The sequence below is a fragment of the Pituophis catenifer genome, unplaced genomic scaffold (assembly GCF_029215685.1).
Source record: "Pituophis catenifer annectens isolate HBS135680 unplaced genomic scaffold, rPitCat1.0.hap2 SCAF_6, whole genome shotgun sequence".
Lineage (NCBI taxonomy): Eukaryota > Metazoa > Chordata > Lepidosauria > Squamata > Colubridae > Pituophis > Pituophis catenifer.
In genome coordinates this window covers 84,315,125-84,338,215 of record NW_027256886.1, presented here as the reverse complement: position 1 = coordinate 84,338,215, position 23,091 = coordinate 84,315,125, and the positions used below count along the sequence as shown (strand labels likewise).

The 23,091-nt window shown below is 44.0% G+C and overlaps 1 protein-coding gene across 2 annotated transcripts in view; it reads left to right on the top strand.

The window, feature by feature from the left end:
* BMS1 (BMS1 ribosome biogenesis factor) overlaps window positions 1–19,972 on the top strand; it is a 38,408-nt gene extending 18,436 nt beyond the window's left edge. The window contains exons 12-23 of one of the 2 annotated variants that reach the window (XM_070945745.1): window positions 176–336; window positions 879–960; window positions 1,892–1,968; window positions 3,071–3,250; window positions 5,922–6,110; window positions 7,068–7,248; window positions 11,516–11,574; window positions 13,008–13,130; window positions 14,279–14,426; window positions 16,148–16,323; window positions 17,535–17,696; window positions 19,327–19,972. In XM_070945745.1, coding sequence (XP_070801846.1) covers window positions 176–336; window positions 879–960; window positions 1,892–1,968; window positions 3,071–3,250; window positions 5,922–6,110; window positions 7,068–7,248; window positions 11,516–11,574; window positions 13,008–13,130; window positions 14,279–14,426; window positions 16,148–16,323; window positions 17,535–17,696; window positions 19,327–19,554 — 1,766 coding nt within the window. In that variant the 3' untranslated portion in view covers window positions 19,555–19,972. The remainder of the gene's footprint in view (window positions 1–175; window positions 337–878; window positions 961–1,891; window positions 1,969–3,070; window positions 3,251–5,921; window positions 6,111–7,067; window positions 7,249–11,515; window positions 11,575–13,007; window positions 13,131–14,278; window positions 14,427–16,147; window positions 16,324–17,534; window positions 17,697–19,326) is intronic. The other variant, XM_070945746.1, reaches the window with a different exon arrangement.
* Window positions 19,973–23,091: the final 3,119 nt, after the last annotated feature.

The following is a 23,091-nucleotide window of genomic DNA, read 5'->3' as shown; positions in this document are numbered from 1 at the left end:
ACTGCGCGGGTGCAGTGATGTCCATAAGCGCAAGGACTAGATGCAAGCCACTTTTTTCAATCCCGTCACAACTTCGAACAGTCATTAATTGAATGATTGGAAGTTGAGGACTACCCCTACTGCATCCGCGAAAACTTTTAATTGTAGCCCAAATGCTGCCTTGATTCTTCCTCAGTGGCCGAGGATGTTGACGAGGAGGAGGAAGGAGAACGAGATGTGGAACTCGGCGGGTTGTTTCGCGTCAGCCGTCCCGACAAAGAATCGAAACGAAAGATTGATGCTCTGGATTGCTCCAAATTTCCCACAGAAGCCCCTCAGGACTGGGACTCGGACGAGGTACGGCTTCTTCAGATTTGTTGGATGATGGACTAATCTGGAAAAAGGATTGTCAATTGCTGTGAATCTGTAAAACAGACACGTTTATTGAGACTTTAGAAAGAGTGCAGAGAAGAGCAACCAGGATGATTAGGGGACTGGAGGCGAAAGCATAAGAAGAACAGTAGGAACTGGGCATGGCTAGTCTAGTGAAGAGAAGGACCAGGGGAGACATAATAGCTGTGTTCCAATATTTGAGGGGCTGCCACAGAGAGGAAGGGGTCAAGCTATTTTCTAAAGCACCTGAAGGCCAGACAAGGAATAATGGATGGAAACTGAACAAGGAGAGATTCAACCTGGAAATTTTCTGACAGTGAGAACAATAATCAATGGAACAGAAGTTTCCTTCAGAAGTTGTGGGAGCTTCATCACTGGAAGCTTTCAAGAAGAGACTTGACTGCCATCTGTCAGAAATGGTGTAGGATCTGCTGGGCCGGGGGTTGGACTAGAAGACCTCCAAGGTCCCTTCCGACTCTGTTATTCTATTCTATTCTATTTTGCAGGTGATGGACAGCATCCGAGACTGTTTTGTGACCGGAAAGTGGGAAGCGGACAAAGATGCAGAAAAATTGTTGAAGGAAGATGGTAAATTAGAGAGTGTCCTTCCCTAATTATTTTCTTGGAAGCAACCTGGGGGGAAAAAAGTATTGTTTCTTCATACAAGGTAGTCCTTGACTTATGACCGGTTGCTTAGCAACTATTTGACATAATGATGGAGCCCCACCCTCCCAACAGCTACTTAAAATCCAGTTTTGATACCGGCCCAATGCCTCATAGTTATGTGACTGCGGTTTATGATGGTTTGCTAGAAGCCAGCATTTAAAAGGTTATAAGATCAAGTCCGTTCATATGGCGACCCTCTTTAGAACCACGAAGACTCAACAACCATAATGACCAGGCTCAGTTATGGTCATAACTCAAGGACTAACTCACCCCTTCTGTCAATAAAGTGGGCATTCATGAACGTCTGAGGAGGACCGGATGAGGGGATCATTAGGAGTTGATAATTTTGAATAAAGCATGCCTGATCCCCAGGGTATTGATGGGTCCGATGGCCAGGAGACTTAGCAAAAATACAGGCAGCCCTGGACTTGCAACAGTTCGTTTAGTGACCGTTCAACGTCACTGAAAGAAGTGACTTATGGCCACTTCACACTTATGACTGTTGCGGCATTCCCGTGGTCACGTGATCACAATTCAGACGCTATCTGACTCACATTTATGACGGTCGCAGTGTCCTGGAGTCATGTGATCCCCCTTTTGAGACCGTCTGACAAGCAAAGTGAACGGGGGAGCCAGATTCACTTAACAACCGTGTGACTAACTTAACCGCTGCAGCGATTCACTTAACAACCCTGGCAAGAAAGGTGGGTGAAATTGGAGGAAAAACTCTCTTTAACGAACGTCTCACTTACTGTAGCAGGAATCTGGGGCTCAGTTGCGGTCGTATGTCGAGGACTACCTGTATCGACCTCGGAAAGATGAATGATGGTTCTCTGCTTTTTATTTTTTCCAGAGGAAATATACGGCGATTTCGAAGATCTCGAGACAGGAACTATGTATAAAGGCAAATCAGCTGATCCAGGAGACGAGGTTTGAGATGGTCTGATTATCTGTGTCTGATTTAACTGATAGATGCTGTGTGATAAAATATAGAATAACAGAGTGGGAAGGGACCTTGGAGGTCTTCTAGTCCAACCCCCTGTTTAGGCAGGAAACCCTATACCATTTCAGACAAATGGTTGTCCAATCACTTCTTAAGTAATAATTAAAATCTCTCTCCCTGAACAACACTCAAGCTCTGAAAAAGTATAAAACATTCGAATTTAAACACAGGCAGTCCTGGACTTACAACGGGGTAATTTAGTTATCCTTTAAAGGTCCCAAAAAAGTGACTTATGTCCGGTGTTCACGCTTAATGACTTTGGCAGCAACTCCACAGTCGCGTGATCAGAATTCAGAACGTTGGCAACTGACTCATATTTATGACGGTTGCGGTATCCCAGGTTGACGTGATGCCCTTAGGCGACCTTCTGACGAGCCAAGTCAAGGCAGTCAATGCAATTTCTGCAGTGATTCACTGAAGAACCGTGGCAAGAAAGACCGTAACATGGGGCAAAATTCACTTAGCAACTGTCTCGCTTAGCAATGGAAATTTTGGGCTCCGTTGTGGTCGTATGTCAAGGACTGCCTGTATTTAACTTTGAGTCGCTGTCTGATGTGATTAGATGGTTTTGTTGTATGCTGGATTCCAACTTGTCAACTGAGCGTAGAAAAAAGGGGCATCTTGACAAGGATTTTCCTTTTTAACTTCTGTGTTGCAGATTTCAAGGGGGGGGGAATTAGAAGCTTGTACTATTATTATTATATCTTTTATTAATTAAGCATGAAACTCAGTCAACTGAACATTTAAAAATGTATCACAAATATTATTGACTGGCACTGATGGTTGATACGGGTTGCTTCCAGCATCCTAGATATCCACCAAGTATCTTCTTAAATGTACGATGTTAAAATGTACGATGTTCCGAGTAGCGCAGTTTTTTGCAGTTCCGCTGGTGCTATAGCAGAAAGCTGCAATTTCTTGATGTGTTTTGTAAAATTCTTGGACATGGTACCAAGTGCCCCGATAACAATAGGTATCACTGTTATATTATAATTGTTGTTGTTGTTGTTATTTTCTCCGTGCTGTTAGAAGGCAAACGAAGAGGAAGAGGACAATGAGGGAAAGAACCCCGAAGCGGATGCGGAGGAAGAGGAGCAGAAGAAGCGTATCGCGAAGAAACGTAAACTGAAAGAGATGTTCAATGCCGAATATGACGGGAACGCCACCTATTTTGATGATCTGAAAGACGAATTTCAAAAGCAGGCTCAGGTAGACCCTTTGACTTGGTTGAGGGATTCCGAATGGCCCGACAATGTTTGTTCTTCCGATCTTGCAGAGTTAACTTTGGAAAAGGAGCGCAAATCCTCTAGCAAAGCGGGAATTAAGTCAAACTATGTGAGATAGAAATGTGCTATGGCTCTATCTTGACTGTCTTTGGTGCAAATGAAGGAGGAAGGGACAGAAATGGCTCCATGTCTTAGGGCCGGGGTACTTACGGGACCGCCTTCTGCCACCAATAGCCTCCCACCGGCCGGTTCGCTCCCACAGAGAGGGCCTCCTCAGGGTGCCGTCGGCCAGACAATGCCGGCTGGCGACCCTCAGGAGGAGAGCCTTCTCTGTGGTGGCACCTACCCTTTGGAACAATCTACCCCCAGAGATACGAGTGATCTCCGACCTCCGGACTTTTCGTCGGGCCCTAAAAACTTACTTTTTTCAGTTAGCCGGTCTGTCTTGATTTTAGGATTGGTTTTAAAATTTTGATACTGATTTTAAATTGACAAGTTTTAAATTACGGGCCAAATTTATTAATTATTTTAAATCTATTTTTAATTGTAATGTTATGTATAAATGTTTTTATTTTGGCTGATCGCCGCCCTGAGTCCGAAAGGAGAATGGCGGTATAGAAGTTTGAATAATAATAATAATAATAATAATAATAATAATAATGATAATGATAATGATAATGATGATGATGATGATGATGATGATGATGAAATGCTGTCAGGTTTATTATAGCAGTAGCACTTAGACTTATATACCGCTTCACAGTGCTTTGAGCTGTAGTGGCGCAGTGGTTAGAGTGCAGTACTAGAAGCTACTTCTTTTTTTTTTTGCATGTTTTAAAAAAGTATTTAATATAAAAAAATCCATTTTTATATAAACAATGTGTTGTCTGAGTACAATTAATTTTGAGAAATAGCAATCATAATATTCATAGCATTAATATTGATCACATAATAATAATATTTGTTTATCCATTTTAATAAACCTCCCTTATGTAATTAATCATTCTCTTATGCTTCCAAATTTCTAACTTCTGTTTCTACTAGTTAGTACTGCAAGCTACTTCTGCTGACTGCTGGCTGCCTGCAATTTGGCAGTTCAAATCTCACCAGGCTCAAGGTTGATTCAGCCTTCCATCTTTCCGAGCTTAGAGAGGCCTGTAAAGCTCTGTGAAGAAGGATATAAGTCTAAGTGCTATTGCTATTTGCGGCCCTCTCTAAGCAGTTTACAGAGTCAGTCTCTTGCCCCCAACAAACTGGGTCCTCATTTTAACGTTCTCGGAAAGATGGAAGGCTGAGTCAGTAGCAATAGCTCTTAGAATTATACTGCTTCACGGCCCTCTCTAAGCAGTTTACAGAATCAGCCTATTGCCCTCAACAATCTGGGTCCTCATTTTAACGACCTTGGAAAGATGGAAGGCTGAGTCAGTAGCAATAGCTCTTAGAATTATACTGCTTCACGGTCCTCTCTAAGCAATTTACAGAGTCAGCCTAATGCCCCCAACAATCTGGGTCCTCGTTTTACTGACTTCAGAAAGGATGGAAAGGATGGAAGGCTAAATCAACCTTGAGCCGGTCAGGTTCGAACTCCTGACTGTGAGGCAGACTTTGCCTGCAATACTGTGTTCTAACCACGGCTCTATATTATAGCTTAATGCAGTGTCTCTCAACATGTGGTCCCCGGACCCCTGCAGGGACTGTAATGTCATCATAAGGGGTCTGCAAAGTCTTGAAGAAATGTTATAATTTAAAACTTGAGTTAAGTCTTGGGGGTGGGGTGGGGGGATCTGTGGCCACAAAAGGCAATTAAAGCAGTTCCTTGGTGAAGAAACGGTTGAGAGCCACTGGTGTGAAGCATTATTATTTGAGGGCCAGTTTGGTATAGTGTTAAGGCACCAGCCTAGAAACTGGGAGATTGGGAGTTGTAGTCTGATAGAGTGCAGTACTGCAGGCTACTTCAGTTGACTGCTAGCTGCAGCTCAAATCTCACCAGCTCAAGGTTGACTCAGCCTTCCATCCTTCCGAGGTGGGTAAAATGAGGACCCAGATTGTTGGGGGCAAGAGACTGACTCTGTAAACCACTTAGAGACGACTGTAAAGCGGTATATAAGTCTTAAGTGCTATTGCTATTGCTTAGGTTGGCCTTGGGCTAGTCATACTCTCAGGAGACAAGGGCAAACCACTTCTAGGAAGGAAGGGAAGGGTTATTTTAACACATGTAAATTGAATTCCAGTAATTCTTATGGACTCTGTTTCTTGACCTGGCCTACCTGGAAGGGCTGACTCTGCCTTCTCCATAATTCCTCAGTGAAAAGTGCAAGGGTGTTCTGTGACTAAGACACGTCCATTCTCCTGTGCCATCAGATAAAGAAAATATGATTGACATAACATATAAATTGTATGTCATTAACGTCTGGATTGTCATGAAGCGTTGATTCGCAAGGTAACCAAACGGTACAGTAAAAAAACACACAGAGGTACACACAACTTTAACAAGGCGAACCATAAACCAGAACTTAGCATATTGTGGAAGCGCAGCTTCTCGTTTCGTAAGTCAGCAGAATTGGCTCTGCTCGAACCAAAGATCAGCTGTGGAATTGTCTTGATGGATCTCATTGCGATAAAGCATTGCGTTCCTTCTTATATTCGCAATGCAGATTAACAGACTTGAGTTTGAAGATCAAGATGATGAAACCCGAATTCAGTACGAAGGATTTCGACCGGGGATGTATATACGGATAGAACTGGAGAACGTCCCATGTGAACTGGTGCTGCATTTTGATCCATGTTATCCAATTGTCCTGGGCGGCCTGGGAAACACGGAAGGAAATGTGGGCTATGTGCAGGTATGTTATGTTCTCGCATGCTTCTTAACCAGGATAGATAAAATAAGGCAAAAGTTTTCCCTGTCCCTCATGTCCGACTCTTGAGGGCAGTGCTCATCTCCGTTTCTTAACTGAGGGAGCCAGTGTTGTCTGAAAACGCTTTTGTGTCATGTGATGGCACAGTGCTTAGAATGCAGTCTGGCAAGCAAACTCTGCCCACTGCCAGGAGTTTGAACCTGACCAGCTGAAGGTTGACTCAGCCTTCCATCCTTCCGAGGTGGTTAAAATAAGGACCCAGATTGCTGGGTGCAATAGGCTGACTCTGTAAACTGCTTAGAGACACCTGTAAAGCACTATGAAGCAGTAGATAAGTCTAAGTGCTATTGCTATTGCGTTCATGTGGTCAGCATGACCATACACTGAGGCTCACGGCGCCTTCCCACCGAAGTGGTACTATTTATCTACTCACACTTGCATGCTTTCGAATTGCTAGCTGGGCAGGAGCTAAGGCAAGGAATGGGAGCTCATCCTGTCACATGATGCTTGGGTCTCGAACCTGGGCTGTCAGCTTTCCATCTGACAAGCTCAGCATTCTTAACCCCTGGGCCATCACGCTCCCTTCTGTGACAGGTACAGATTCTCATATGCTCCTGAATGTAGCTCTCGTCTGAAGGTGTGTACACATACATACATACTGTACTTATATACATACTGTACATACATTTATATTTATATTTTCTATACGTGTGTTTTTGTTTCCTCTTGACCTTCTATGCATTATTGTTAAATTGCTGTCTATTTCCTGGGGGTTTTGAAAGCTCAATCACACACATATTCCGACACATTAATTTGAATCAGGGCCCCCTGGGTCTTCCATACTTTAATATTATGCAACTGAAAACTTTGTTCTCAACCAAGAGGAGGTAGGGTTGTTGAAATGGCTTCCGAAATGAAATTATTCTTTGGGGGTTTTTTTAGATGCGGTTGAAGAAGCATCGCTGGTACAAGAAGATCCTTAAAACCCGCGATCCACTGATTCTGTCTCTAGGCTGGAGGCGGTTCCAGACAATTCCTGTGTATTACATAGAAGACCACAACGGTCGTCACAGACTGCTTAAGTATACACCACAACACATGCACTGCGGAGTAACTTTCTGGGGTAAGAGCTAACGTCACAACTTACAAATGCGGGAGGAGACACTGTGTAGGACTTCCAATCAGAATAGAGCTGGAAGGGACTTGGAAGGTCTTCTAGTCCAATCGCCTGCTCAAGGAGGGGACCCTATACCATTCCAGACAAGTGGCTGTCCGGTTTCTGCTTAAAGACCTCCAGTGATGGAGCACCCACCACCTCTGGAGGCAAGGGGTTGCCCTGATTCTAACTTCTAACTAGTTCTGTCAAATGAAATGAAAATTCTGCATTGCCATTTGCGAGAAATTATAAAAATGGCTTGCTTGTTTGTTTATATATTTGTAGGACTTAGATATTGCTCCAAACGAAGGGAACTTTGAGAAGTTTAAAAGAGGGAGAAACACGAAGCAAAATGCAGCACTAGAAATAATAAGGGGTTGCTGACCGCTGCCCTAGTGGCAGAAGGGCAATGGTTTGGACACCTTGCCAATAGATATTTAGATGGGGAACAACAAGCAGATGACATCCCCAGATAAGCGATATCACTGGTGTTCAAATACATTAAAGATGTATTTTAATTGACAGATGAAATACCTGTAATGCAAGCTCACGAGCTGCATGAAAAGCCCTAGAATCATATCTAGTCCATAAAAATACACATAAAAAACGATCTTAGAGAAAAAAAAGAATGCCTTGATCTGCTACGCTGTTAAAGAGTTTGTAAATCTTGATTATAGGTTCATTCCTTAGATCAGGTGGTTTGTTTTATGTTTTTATGTTTTATTTGATTTGTATACCGCCCTACTCCCGAAGGACTCAGGGCGGTGAACAGCCAAACAATAAAATAACATAGATACAAAAAATTTAAAAAACCAGATAAAATCAAATTAAATCATTTTGGCCCAGACAAATTAAAACACCCCAATAATTTAAAAACAGATTAAAATTTACATATTTAAAAAGGGAAGAGATTAGGCCAAGCCCGCCTGATGGAATAAAAAGGTCTTCACAGCACGGCGGAAGGTGCGCAGATCCGGGATCCTCCGTATCTCTGGGGGGAGCCCATTCCAGATGGTAGGTGCCCCCACAGAGAAGGCTCTCCCCCTAGGGGTCGCCAGCCGACATTGTTTGGCTGACGGCACCCGGAGGAGTCCCTCTCTATGAGAGCGTACTGGCCGGTGGGAGGCTATTGGTGGTAGTAGGCGGTCCCGTAGATAACCAGGTCCTAAGCCATGGAGCGCTTTAAAGGTGGTAACCAAAACCTTGAAGCGCACCCGGAAGATCACCGGGAGCCAGTGCAGCTCGCGCAGGAGAGGTGTCACATGGGAGCGCCATGTCGCTCCCATTACCACCCGCGCGGCCGCACTCTGCGCCAGTTGGAGCCTCCGGGTGCTCCTCAAGGGGAGCCCCATGTAGAGAGCATTACAATAGTCCAGGCGGGAGGTGACGAGGGCATGAGTGACCGTGCGTAATGAGTCCCGATCCAGAAAGGGGCGCAACTGGCGAATCAGGCGAACCTGATGAAAAATCCTCCCGGTCACGGCCATCAAGTGCTCTTCTAAAGACAGCCGTGAATCCAGGAGGACGCCCAAGTTGCGAGCCCTCTCCGTGGGGGCCAATGATTCGCCCCCAATAGTCAGTGATGGCATCAACTGACTATATCGGGACGTCTTGGATGGGTTGAGCCTGAGCCTGTTCCTCCCCATCCAGATCCGTACGGCCTCCAGGCACCGGGACATCACTTCAAGGGCATCATTGGGGTGATCCGGGGTGGAGATGTACAGCTGGGTGTCGTCAGCATAATGATGGTACTCCACCCCGAAACCACGGATGATCTCGCCCAGCGGCTTCACATAAATGTTGAACAGGAGAGGCGAGAGGACTGACCCTTGCGGCACCCCACATATGAGGGGCCTCGGGGTTGACCTCTGTCCCCCTGTCAACACAGACTGCGACCGGTCAGAGAGAAAGGAGGAGAACCACCGCAACACAGTGCCTCCCACCCCTAACTCTTCCAACCGGTGCAGCATGATACCATGGTCGATGGTATCAAAAGCCGCTGAGAGATCTAACAGGACCAGGACAGAGGAGCACCCCCTGTGAATGTTCACCTTAATGAACTGGGTCATTCCTCTTTCTTTCTTTTTTTTCCCATTTTCAAATGTGGTCTCCCTTCATGCTTGGCTGGGTGACTTTAAAAAACTAAGGAAGATCAGGCCTGATTAGGATTTGGAACCGAGGCTGTCAGACATTTGAGGGCTCTCAGCTAAGACTGAAAAATCAAAAATCATTATGGAGAAATGAGGCAGCGGCAAGCACCTTCTAGGTCAGTGTTTCTCAACCTCGGCAGCTTCAAGATACGTGGACTTCAACTCCCATAATTCCATAGCCAGCATGGAAGGTGAGTCCACTCATCTTAAAGCCATCAAGGTTGAGAGACACTTGTCTAGACTGTTGCCAAGGAAACCACAGGCAGTCCTCCACCTAACGACCACAATGGAGCAAAGGGAGACATTTGTTTAGTAAATTTTGCCCCATTGTAACGTTGACCTTTCTTGCCACGATTGTTAAGTGGATCACTTCCCAGTTGTTAAGTGAATCTGGCTTCCCTCTTGTCTTGGCTGGTCAAGAAGGGGATCACACGACCTTGGGACACAGCAACTGTCATAAGTATGAGCCAGTTGCCAAGCGTCTGAATTTGAATCACATGATCACGGAGACACAGCGAAGGTCGTAACTGAAAAGCAGCTGTTAAGTCCCTTTTTTCGGTGGTAACTTGGGACCGTCATTAAATGAACTGCTGCTAATCAAGGACTCCCTGTAGAAGGATACATTATCAGGGACTGGAGCTCACCTTAGAAAAGATTTCGCTGCATTCTGTAGCCATTCTTCTTGTACACATTTATTTTTATCATCTCATAAGGCAGGGGTCTGCAACCTTAAATACTCAAAGAGCAATTTGGACCCGTTTCCCACAGAAAAGAAAACACTGGGAGCCACAAAACCTGGATGGGTGTGGCCAAATCGATGTCACTCACTTCCACCAGTCACATGACCCCCCCCCCCAGCCCCACCTACCCAGCTGGTCATTAGGGCAGAGAACCAGTTGTTAAAAAACACTGGAACCACAAAATCCTTTTGACATCTCTCTCTCTTCCCTCCCTCCCTCTCTCCCCCCTCCCTCCCCCTCTCTCTGTATTTCCCTGTCTCTGCCCTGGCCGCTTATCCATCCCCCGCCATTGCCCTTACCTTGTCAGGCCAGGCGAGAAGTGACTGGGAGGGGAGAGCGAGGGGCGGGGCCAGCCAGTGTTGGGATCACCTGACGGAGCCACAGCACCTTAACCCCTGTCTTAAGGGAAGGCATGAATAATAGAATTCTTTATAGAATGGAATTCTTTATTGACCAAGTGTGATTGGACAAACAAGGAATTTGTCTTTGGTGTATATGCTTTCAGTGTACATAAGGAGAATAAAATACATTCATCAAGAATAAAAAGATAAAACACTTAGTGATAGTCAAGTTTACTATCATACTAGGAAACAAGTAAAAACAATATAAATTGAATTGAATATAAATTGAAATATACAAGCACATAGTTATAATAATATGAGGGAAGAGATAGATACTAGTAAGGAAGAGAAGAATAATAGTAATTCAGTCTTAGTAAATTATTTGACAATGTTGAGGGTGTTATTTGTTTAGCAGAGTGATGGCATTCAGGGAAAAAATGTTCTTGTGTCTAGTTATTCTGGTGTGCAGTGCTCTATAGTGTCGTTTTGAAGGTAGGAGTTGAAACAATTTATGTCCAGGATGTGAGGGGTCTGTAGATAGCCCTCTTTTTGACTCATGTAGTATACAGGTCCTCAATGGAAGGCAGGTTGGTAGCAATTGCTTTTTCTGCAGTTCTAATTATCTGTTGAAGTCTGTGTCTGTCTTGTTGGGTTGCAGAACCAAACCAGACGGTTATAGAAGTGCAGATGACAAACTCAATTATTCCTCTGTAGAACTGAATCAGCAGCTCCTTGGGCAGTTTGAGCTTTCTGAGTTGGTGCAGAAAGAACATTCTTTGTTGTGCTGTTTTGATGACGTTTTTGATGTTAGGTGTCCATTTTAAGTCTTGAGATATGATAGAACCTAGAAACTTGAAAGACTCTACTGTTAGATACTGTGTTGTTTAGTATTGTAAGAGGTGGTAGTGTAGGAGGTTTTCATTATAAACAAACATTATATACAAACAGATAAAGGCACACTGTTAAATCATTGATTGATGATTTCATTCCACCTTCTTTATAGGACCCATCACTCCACAAGGGACCGGGTGTTTGGCCGTCCAATCTGTGAGTGGTACAACGGTAAGTACATTAGCAGGGATAGGTTTCCTATCTCTTTCTTACGATTGCTTTATTATTTGTGAAGTGCCCTGTTGAAGATGAACCCAAACAGTTTCACCTTTGGCAGTTGGAAGTTCTAATAAATGGCTCCACTCACGGAGATAACATTGAGAAGAAGATATTCAAGTTGTTTTACTAAGCCCTGGTCCATACTGATTTTTTTAAAAAATTCCTATAAAAATATTTTTCCCCTCAAAGAGTTTCCATGCAGGGTGTCAGGTTTCTAGGTCGTCTCAAATAAATTGCTCTAGTGTGACACAGGGAAAGAAAGTCTCAAAAGCAGGGTTGGGCTCCTGAGGGTTCGCGAGAACCTCTAGCTAAGATTCTGTGCAGTTCAGAGAACCCCCAAATCCCACTCCTGGCTGGCCCCGCCCACCCCTCCCCTCCCAGGAATCCCCACGTGGCCCATTTTGGATGCAGGTAAGTGCAGAGCGCGTGTGGAGGCTCGGGAAGGTCGAAGAGGAGGGCCTGGTGGCTCAGCAGACTGATAGCATTGTGATTAACACCAGCTGTCTGCAATTACTGTAAGTTCGAATCTCACCAGGCTCAAGGTCGACTCAGCCTTCCATCCTTTCTAAGGTAGGTAAATTGAGGATCCAGCTTGTGGGGGCAATAAGCTGACTTTGTATAAATATACAAAAGTATGAAGGCTATTGCTTAACGCATTGTAAGCCGCCCTGAGTCTCCGGAGAAGGGCGGCATATAAATCAAATTAAAAAACGAAAATGGGCCTACCAAATGTTCGGGCTTGTTTCTGGCCTCCAGAGCCTGGGGAGGCCATTTTCGCCCTCCCAGAGGCTCAAGGAGAGCCTCCGGAGCCCGGGGAGGGCAAAAATGCCGCCCCCCCTGTAGTGCAGGAGGCTGACTAGGCCACGCCCACCATGGCCATGCCCACCCAGCAACTGGGCCGAGAACCCCTTGCTAAAATTTTTGAAGCCCACCCCTGCCCAAAAGTGCTTTCTTTCAAGAGGCAACTGGACTTCCTTTGTTTTTCCTTGAAGACGTTTCGCTTCTCCTCCAAGAAGCTTCTTCTCTTCTGACTGAATGGCGGAGGATGGATGGGGTTACATTCCTAGAAAAACCTCCAAGTAGCCTCAACAGCTCTCAGAGAGAGTGCTAGCGACCAGATGACTGCAAGGCATCTAAATCCTTCCATCCTTCACCATTCAGTCAGAACTGAAGAAGCTTCCGGGATGAGAAGTGAAACGACTTCAAGGGAAAACCAAGAAAGTCAAGTTGCCTCTTGAAATTAAAAAAAAAGCACCTTTGGGACAACCATGATCTGGATGACAGAGAATCTCCACAGAGATGCAGGGAAAGTAAACTAAATCAAAATCCATAGACTTTTCATAAAAAGAACTTCATTCATCATAAATGGACGTTTGTTATTTCAGGCTGATTTTCGGATAGCTGCTACTGGAGTTGTGCTGGACTTGGATAAGTCCATAAGGATCGTGAAGAAATTAAAGTTGATCGGTTTCCCTTTCAAAATTTTCAAGAATACAGCTTTCATTAAGGTATGAGTTTGAGCAGAAAATTTTTGCCGTTTGGTCTTTGTAAGTCATGTGTTGTTCAGCTTTATTTATTTAAATTTATTGTGGCTACCCACCTCAGGAGACTGGGTATGAGTTCAAAGTTAAAATTTATCTTGGTGTGGTGTTTAATGCAACGAATTTAAAAAAGACCAAAGTAAATTTGGGTACATTTGCGGTTTATTAGAGACATGCCTGTCTTCATTTGTGGCAGAAATGGCTGTCTCAAAGATACCTCTGTTGATTTAAAAACAGAAAAAAAGCACGCTTCTTAATAAGTAACAGAGGAAAGTGAATTAGAAGAAACATTGGTTCTTTGACATTGAGCCACAGTGGCGCAGTGGTTAGAATTCAGTACAGGCTACTTCTGCTGCCTGCCGGCTGCCTGCAATTTGGCAGATTAAATCTCACCAGGCTCAAGGTTGACTCAGCCTTCCATCCTTCCGAGGTTGGTAAAATAAGGACCCAAATTGTTGGGGGTAATTATGCTGACTCTGTAAACCCCTCAGAGAGGGCTGTAATTTACAGCCCTCTCTAAGCAGTTTACAGAGTCAGCCTCTTGCATATAAATCAAATAAATAAATAAATAAATAAATAAATAAATAAATAAATAAATAAATAAATAAATAAATAAATAAATAAATAGTGACCCTATTTCCTTTCTTGTAAATGCTGATCCTTTATTTCAGAAGGTTGTCCTTTAGGATCTTTCTTTCTTTCTTTCTTTCTTTCTTTCTTTCTTTCTTTCTTTCTTTCTTTCTTTCTTTCTTTCTTTCCTTCCTTCCTTCCTTCCTTCCTTCCTTCCTTCCTTCCTTCCATCCATCCATCCATCCATCCATCCATCCATCCATCCATCCATCTATCTATCTATCTATCTATCTATCTATCTATCTATCAGACTCTCCCCACTGCCAAGAGTTCAATTCTGACCGGCTCAAGGTTGACTCAGCCTTCCATCCTTCCGAGGTCTGTAAAATGAGGCCCCAGATTGTTGGGGGACAACAGGCTGACTCTGTAAACCACTTAGAGAGAGCTGTAAAGCACTGTAAAGCAGTATATAAGTCTAAGTGCTATTGCTATTTATTGTTAATCCTGATACACCATAAATAGAGATGTTCTTCCATGCCACGCAGGGGATGTTTAACTCGGTGCTGGAAGTGGCTAGGTTTGAGGGGGCAGCCATCCGTACGGTGAGCGGCATCCGAGGACAGATTAAGAAAGCCCTCAGGACCCCAGAGGGGGCCTTCCGAGCAACTTTTGAAGACAAGTTGCTGATGAGTGGTAAGTTGGCTTTTGCAGTTTTGCACGTCTGAAATTGACTGATCGGAGTCAGGAGGAAGATCAGTTCTGGGGTTGGAACACATCTGTGATGGGGGAATTGGGAAGACGGAGAGTAAGCAGCTGTGACGAGGCATCCTTCACCAATCTGAGAATACAAGAACTGTGAAGCCGTGGTTTAGCTCAGGCAATTTTATGTCCAGATCTCCAAACAGGGAGCTGAATTAGTTTTCGGCTGGAGAGAGAGGGAGGGAGGAAGGGAAAAAAGGAAGGGAGGGAGGGTGAGGGAGAGAGAGAGAGAGAGAGAGAGAGAGAGAGAGAGAGAGAGAGAGAGAATAGGAAGGGAGGGAGGGCGAAAGAAAGAGAAAGAAGGAAGGGAAGGAGGGAGGGAGGGAGGGAGAAAGAAAGGGAAGGAAGGAAGGGAAGGAGGGAGGGAGGGAGAGAGAGAAAGAGAAGGAAGGAGGGAGGGAGAGAGAAAGAAAGAAGGGAGGGAGGGAGGGAGGAAGGAAGGAAGGAAGGAAACTTGCAAGAAACTTGCTCCCAAATACATAGGGCTCTTCCCTATCGTAAAAAATGTAGTGGTTTTAAACATGTTTGTTGCTTTCTTTTGGGAGTTTAGGAGGGGAGGGGGCCCATTAACAGGAAGTAAAGATCCAGTGCTTATTGGAAATCCAGGTAGTCCTCGTCTTAGGACCACAATTGGGGACCGGAAATTTATGTCGCTAAGTGAAACATTTGTTAAGTAAGTTTGCTCCATTTTTGCGACCTTTCTTGCCACAGTGGTTAAGCAAATCGTTGCTTTTATTAAATTAGCGACACCGTTGTTAAGTGAATCCAGGCTTCCCAGTCGACTTGGCTTGTCAGGAGGTTGCAAAAGGGGGATCCTATGACCCTCCCGGACACCGCGACCGTCATAAATATGAACCACATGCCAAGCATCTGAATTTTAATCACGTGACCATGGGGGAATGCTGCAACGGTTGTGAGTGTGAAACCACGGTCCTAAAGTCACTTGTTTCAAAGTTGTAAGTCACAATTTTTCAATGCTGTCCGTAACTTTGAACGGTCACTAAATGAACTGTTGTAAGTCGAGGACTACCTAGGTCTATATCAACATCAGCAGTGTTGGGGCATGATATATATAGCTCAGTACAGTTTTAAACTTAAAGTTTAAAATTGTGCCACTAATTCCCAAGGAGAAACGAGATCCAGGTAAAAACGTGACATCAATTGATAGCAGTGTCAGGCCTGGAAGCCATCTTTTGCATTAGGCCTTCAGACTTGCCACGTTTACTACTGTGAGAAAATGGGAGAGGAGAATTGTGTGGAGCATGGGTGATATATAGTCATAATAACATTCCTTTCTCAAAGAATCAACATCTTGTCCTGCACCTGGAAGACTGGGATTGGGAGGCATCTCCAGTTGGGATGGTGCTTTGATTGGACCATGTGATGGACTTGTGGGTGCTGGGCAGGGACTTGGACTTTTCTTTGGGTGGGGAAAACCTGGAAACCTTCAGATTCAGGTTTTCCCAGATGTGCCAATATGACATCTCTAAGAAAATGTACTTTGAGGAAACTCAAGCGTCAGAGTTTTCTTTCGTTGGGGGTATTACTTGGAACCCTGACACGCAGTTGTAAAATCCAGATATTTCCCAAATCTGTGAGCAATGAAGAGGAAAATCAATTTTAAAAAAAAATTCCCCATTTTCTCTTTTCCTCAGATATCGTATTCATGCGAACATGGTATCCTGTATCTACCCCTGCCTTCTATAATCCGGTCACCTCTTTACTGAAGCCTCCGGGTGAGAAATCCTCTTGGGTAGGAATGAAGACCACGGGCCAGTTGAGACACGAGAAGGGTATCAGGCTGAAGCAAAACAAGGACTCCCTCTATAAGGTAGGACGTTCTGTGTGATGTGTTTGTGTGGCAGGGTTTTTCAAAAACTGATTTTGTCTCCGGTGCTGCGGTTTAGATACTGGGCCCCTTCCAAGAATCTTGCACTGTTTCTGCCACGTGGGTAGGGAGACTCTGAGTTGAGAAATCTAATTTTAGTTTGGGCATCTGTTCACTGTAGGGATTCTGGATGGGGGTCTCTTTCTTCATTTTATTGAGAGAAAGATGGTTGGCTGGTTGGCCGGCCGGCCAGCTAGCTGGCAAGAGAGAGAGACACACATAAGGTGATTAGAGAGATAAGGTGATTAAAAAGATTGATCAATCGATAGAGAGATACAACGATGGGTGGGTGGGTGGGTGGGTGGGTGGGCGGATGGATGGATGGATGGATGGATGGATGGATGGATAGATAGATAGATAGATAGATAGATAGATAGATAGATAGATAGATAGATAGATAGATTAGGTCAGTGCCGACGCCCATAATTCAATGCGCGTGTGACCTCCCGTACTTCCCCTGCTTTTGGCACGCAATGGCATAGTGGGCCCAGTAGGCCTATTTTTCGCCCTCCCCAGGCTCCAGAGTCTTTCTTGGATGAATAAACAAATCCGAGAAGGACACTGGATGGCATAATAGTAGAAAGAGGCATTAAAGGAAGGGGCAGAATTTTGCTGTTACAGGGTATGTTAGAAATTTGTTTTAAACTTTTAAGCATGTTCCAAGACTTCAATAATTATTTTTATTTATGGACTACTGAATTTTTGGTGGAATGATTTGAATCGGCTGGGGCCCACAGAAATTATTTTAGAGATTGCGTGTAGACTGCAGATTGCCGGTTGGTCAATTAAATAAAGAAACTGTTATTGGTACTGGCGGTCAATTTTTTCAGTGCAAAATGAAGTGAGCTCACCGAAAGTAGCGCACAACAAAGCAGCAAGGGAATGCAAAATGTTTGCCCTAAACTGGTCGTGTGTGTGTGTGTGTGTGTGTAATTGTGCAACTATTTGCATTTCAAATATGAAATATTCCACTTACTGTACATCATTCCTGAAAGCACTTGCAGCTTGAAACAAAGAGTCTGTTTTGTTTTGGGGGGTTTTGCTCAAAGAAGGACATTCCGCCAAATGTGTGCGAAACAATTCCAAATGAAATACTTTGCATGGTCCCGAAAAACAATTCTTTGACCGTTCCTTTCTCCCCCCACCTTTCTTAGCCAATAACGCGGGTGAAGAAACATTTCAACAAGCTGCATATTCCCAAAGCTCTTCAGAAAGCCTTGCCGTTTAAGAATAAGCCCAAGTTCCAAGAAAGGAAAAAGAAAGTCACCAAGGATCAGTGGAGACCAGCTGTCATCAGGGAACCGCATGAAAGGAAGGTGAGATCTTTTACGGCCTTCATAGCAGCTCTCCTCCTCATCATCAATTTCACCCAGAATAGTTGTAGGCATCACAGTGGGCATTATAAAGATGCTGTCCCAGTAAAATTGACGGAAGATTTGCCATGGGCTCCTTTTAGAGGTGGATTTGATCCTACACAGCTTCATCCTGATTCACATCCTTGGTCCACATTCCACTAAGCACAATTGGAAGAAGACCTGTGTTACGTGCAGGTGATCCTTGACTTACACCAGTATATTAGAGTTTGCAGCTTTCATCCAGCACACAAGTAAATAATTCAGCAGGATTGATTTATAGAAGAAACCTCTTTATATACAAACATGATGCGTGTATACAATACCCATGCAGCTCTTTCAACACAGTAGCAAGGACAAGGACAAGAAGTTAGAAGCAGAACTCAGAATCAGAAGCACTAGAATCTATAAGCACAGAACTTATATTTATACAGACCAGTTAAGCTAAGTGCTCCGAGCCATCTCACATGGTTCACAAAAGATGCTGTTTCTTAGTCACCAAACAGTTCCCATTGGCTGACTTGTTATGGCTATCCCAGCTCGTAATTTCTTATACACTGACACAGTTCACTTAGTAACAGTTCATAGTTACAGCAGCACTGAAAAAAAAAAGAAAGGGACATTTCCCATACTTAATGATCCTTGCAGCATCCCCATGGTTGCACGATAAAAATTCAAATTCTTGGCAACTGACTCATAGTTATGATGGTTGCAGTGTCCCCCGGGGGTCCACACGATCCCCTTTTGTGACCTTCTGACAAACAAAGTCAACGGGGGAAGCCAGACACACTTAACAACCCGTGTTACTGTCTGAACACCTGCAGTGATTCACTTAATCACTGTGGCCAGAAAGGATGTAAAATAGGGCACAACTCACATTAACAAATGTCTCGCTTAGCGACATGAATTTTAGGCTGAATTGTGGCTGTACATCCAGGACTATTGTATTTACACAACCCTTCAAACTTTTAGGGGAGGTTTTCTTCTTAAGAAGCTTCCTTGCTTTTTCGAGGCTTGAAATAGCAACTGCACCAACTCCCAAGTTGTGTCCTACTCTGGTTGTAAACTCTGCCCTAGCTGTAAATGCTTTTTTAAAATCCGTGCAATGTGCCCCAGGTACTCTGCCAGCTCTGATGAACTCTTTTATCAGTGTCTACAGGTAGTAAATACAGCGACAAGATTTATTGCTTTGAGTAGCTTTCCAGTGTGGGATGAAATGACTTTTTATCGGACAGAACGGTAGGTAGTTAAATACAGATTTAGCAGCCCTCAGCAGGCATCGTTCGTGTTACCTTTTAATAGTTTCCTGATCCAAGGATCAAGAAAAAAATGTATTTTAACGCCTGAGTTAATCATAGCAATTACTTTGGTGATTGTGGGTACAATAAAAGGAATTAAGCCAGCCTTTCTGAGACCTTTGAAAGAGGTGTAGGCAGCTTCTTTGCTAATGCTAGATACTAAAGATACGGAGTTGATAATTGCTACAATTTAAACCCCAACATGTGGTCGTGTTGTGTCTTGGATTCCTTTTGGGTTGTGTTTTCCAACTTTGGGCTCGGGTCGCTCCAACATTGTGTACTCTTCTTGTGTTAAGGTCGCAGCGCTTCTCTCGGCTCTGGGCACGGTACACAACCACAAGGCGCAGAAGAACAAGGTGCAGCACCGCCAGCAGGTTAGAGTGCACCAGAAAGAGAAAGAGAAAGAGGAAGAAGCGAAGCTGAAGAGGCAGAAGGAAGCCAGGAAGAAACTTTTCCGTATTATCGGACAGAAGGAGAAGAAGAGACGGAAGTCGAGCCTGAAGGGCTCTTCTGAAAAAGAGTAAGAAGCAGCGACGTGCAGAAGCCGAATGAGAAGCGACGCGCGGAAGCCAAACGGGCCTCTAAAACACCAAAGCCGTTCTGGTTTGGAGGATTACATTCTGGAAAACTGGTGGGACCACAGCCACTGCTTCTAGATGGGTCTAGTCTGGAGGAGGAACGGAGCCTTCAGAGTTAATGGCCGAAGAGGGTTTCCCACCTATCTGCCAATGCCTTTCTAATAACACCTGTCAGTAAGGATTGGGGCACTTAATTCTTGGATGACTAATGAACAAAGATCTAAAAATATTCCAGCTTGGTTCTGGACTTTGAAAGGCAATGGATCATATCCAAAAAGGGCTATCCAGTTTAAACTGTCTTTGATGATGCTTATTTGGTTATTATGCTGAAAGAATCATAAATATATTTTAGATTTTAGTTGGGAAAGTGACTGATGTATGGTTTTTGCAGGCAATCCAAAAGGGTTTTTCCTTGTTTCTGGTGGAACATGAAATGCTTCGCCGATGCTATGATTTTAAAGAGTGTTGCTCGAAAAACTCAACTCGTTGAAAGTTGAGCCAGTAGACAGATTAGAAGGTAATTTCAACGGTAGAAGCTGGAGCTGTAGAAAAAAAAGGGGCGTCCATCATTCCAAGAAAGTAAACAGCAGCTTTGATATACAGGTTAGTCCCTGACTTAACAACCATTCATTTAGTGACTGTTCAAAATTACAACGGCACTAAACCACCCCCTGCCCCCGACTTATGACCGTTTTTCACACTTTTTTTAAAAAAAACAAGTTTTTATTGTTTTTTTTCTTTCACACACATATTTTATGATCAGAGTATTGACCATATCTTATATAATTTATCATATCCAAATACACTTTACATAATTTCAATTTCTGCCAAAGTATTCTTTTTCCCTACTTTTTTATCTTATCTTAATACTTCTATATTTATTATATAAACAGTATCACCATCCGCCCTCAAATCCTAATTTCTTAACATTATTTCAGTTGGTTATCTTATCTTATCCATTGTTAATCATATATATTCTCTTTTTAACTTTCATATTAGTTCATTCTTCATCCTAATAAATTTGAGTATACTCAGGGTCTACCATTCCATCTCTCTTTTTTTACAACAGTCCTTCTCCTCTGTTTCCCTTCCCTTCCTTCTTCTATCCTTTTCTACTTTCTTCTTTCCTCCTCTCTTTTCCCTTCTCTACTGCCCCTTCCTTTCCCCCACTCCTCCTCCCTTCCTAACCTTCTCGCCTACTCTTATTTCCTTTCCCTTTCTTCCTTTCCTTTTCCCTTTCTTCTATTCCTCTCTCTCCTTCCTCTCTTCTCCCCTACTTCTATCCTTCTACTTACTGTTTTTCACACTTAACAACTGTTGCAGCATCCCCATGGTCATGGTCATGTGATCAAACTTTGGACACTTGGCAACTGGCATACATCGAACTTGCTATGCTTTATAAGCCATGTTTTTTTAAAAAAAATTAGAGGAGCCTTCAGATGAGTGCCTTCAATCGTAGGTTTTCTGAACATTTTAAAATAAATATTGCTATTGCTTCTCCTTCAAGACTTCAGAGTTGACAAATATAGTGTGATCGGGGACTCAGATGCATGCTAGACCCTAGTAACACATTTTAATTTTAGTTTCCAGTGTACGAATCTAGCTATTTGCGTTTATGAGCTGTAGGGTTTTTTTAATTTATTTATTTATATGCCGCCCTTCTCCGGAGACTCAGGACGGCTTACAAAGTGTTAAGCAATAGCCTTCATATTTTGTATATTTATACAAAGTCAGCTTATTGCCCCTACAATCTGGGTCCTCATTTTACCTACCTTAGAAAGGATGGAAGGCTGAGTCAACCTTGAGCCTGGTGAGAATTGAACTTGCAGGAATTGCAGGCAGCTGATGTTAATAACAGTGCTTTAGACTGCTGCGCCACCAGGGCTCTTTTAGTTAAATGATAGCTTAAAGCAAATTTAGGTGATGCATTAAAAAACCCACCAGTGCCATTTTCTTTTTCTTTAGAAGATCACAAGATCGCCATTGAGCTGAGGTAGCGCAGAAATACTAGCCAATTGTACTCAGGTGAGCTGGAATTTCTTTGCTATGATTTCACCCTTAGAATAGTGTTGGTGAACCTTTTCGACGTGCACCGGGCGGCTGCTCTTCCGGTTTCCAGCATGCATGCACACTGGCCTCCTGGTCTTCCGGTTTCTGGCGCACATGCTCTTCCAGGTTCCAGCCCGCTGGTCTTCACGTGTGTGGGAGCGCTGGAAACCGGAAGAGCAGGTGCGCATGCATGCACCAGGAAGATGATCTTCTGGTTTCCGACGTGCACATGCACACTGGCCAGCTGGTCTTCGCGCGTGCATGTGTGCCAGAAACTGGACGACCAGGTAGACGGTGCGCACGTGTGAGCTGGAAACCGGAAGAGCAGCCGCCCGGTGCGTGCATGCGCACCAGGCAGATGCTCTTCCGGTTTCCGGCATTCCTGCATGCCTGAAGACCAGCTGGCTGGCGCCCCAGAACCCAGAAGATCAACAGGCGACGGCTCACCTGCCCGGAGAGATGGTTCTGCATGGCACTCCCGGCACCTGTACCATAAGTTCGCCATCACAGCCTTAGAAGCTTTCCAAAGAGAAAACCTTCCCGCTCGCCCATCCTTATAAACACAACCGTGTTTGTCATAGAAGCTTATCATATAAATAAAATACTCGGCTGCATTGGATGAAAGTTAGCAAGTATTGAACAATAGGAGTAAAACAGATGGGCGGTAGATCCGTCAGTCGTAGTTAAGTCATGGTTTCCCACTGAACTGAAACAGATCAATGACCATCAAAGCCGTCCTACAATTTGTTCAGAGGTTCTGGTGTTTATTTAATTTATTGTTACCTGTATATATAACCTGCCTGATCTCTTGAGATTTCAAGGTGGCTCATACAGGAAAAAGGTTTTTTTTTTTCCTCCGATGCCTGGAAGTTGAGTCATGGCAACTAGACTTTTTGTGGCTTCGAAATGTTTCCTTGCTTATCCAAGTAGCTTCTTCAGTCTGAACAAGTTGGTTAGGGGGACCCCTTGTGTCTCCTCCGGAGAGGTCTATATTCCTTACCTGATCAGGATAGGTTTGTTAGATGAGTAAACAAAAGATCATTGGGATATTATGTAAATGTTACAGCTCTTAAATCCTTTACCGTAGATGAGTCATTAAGCAGGATGTCCTTGGTGAAGCGGCCTTAATCTTCCATGTTCATTAGTCCCCAGTTACATTAAGTGCACAGGTTCACCACGGAGGTACACTTAACACCCTGCTCACGTAGGGTGAAGGGTTTAGCAGTTGGCGCACTAACATACATCCCAAAGACCCTCTGGCTACTTACCTAACAAGTCTCTTCAGGTTAGGTGAGATATGTAACCAACCTGGAGGAGATAATACAGGGGTCCCCAACTTCAGGGCTGGGGCCCACTAGTGGGCCGTGAGCTGTTTGCAACAGGGCCACCGAAACAGCGTGCGGGCGGGTTGGCCTGCCGCTCACGCAGAACCAT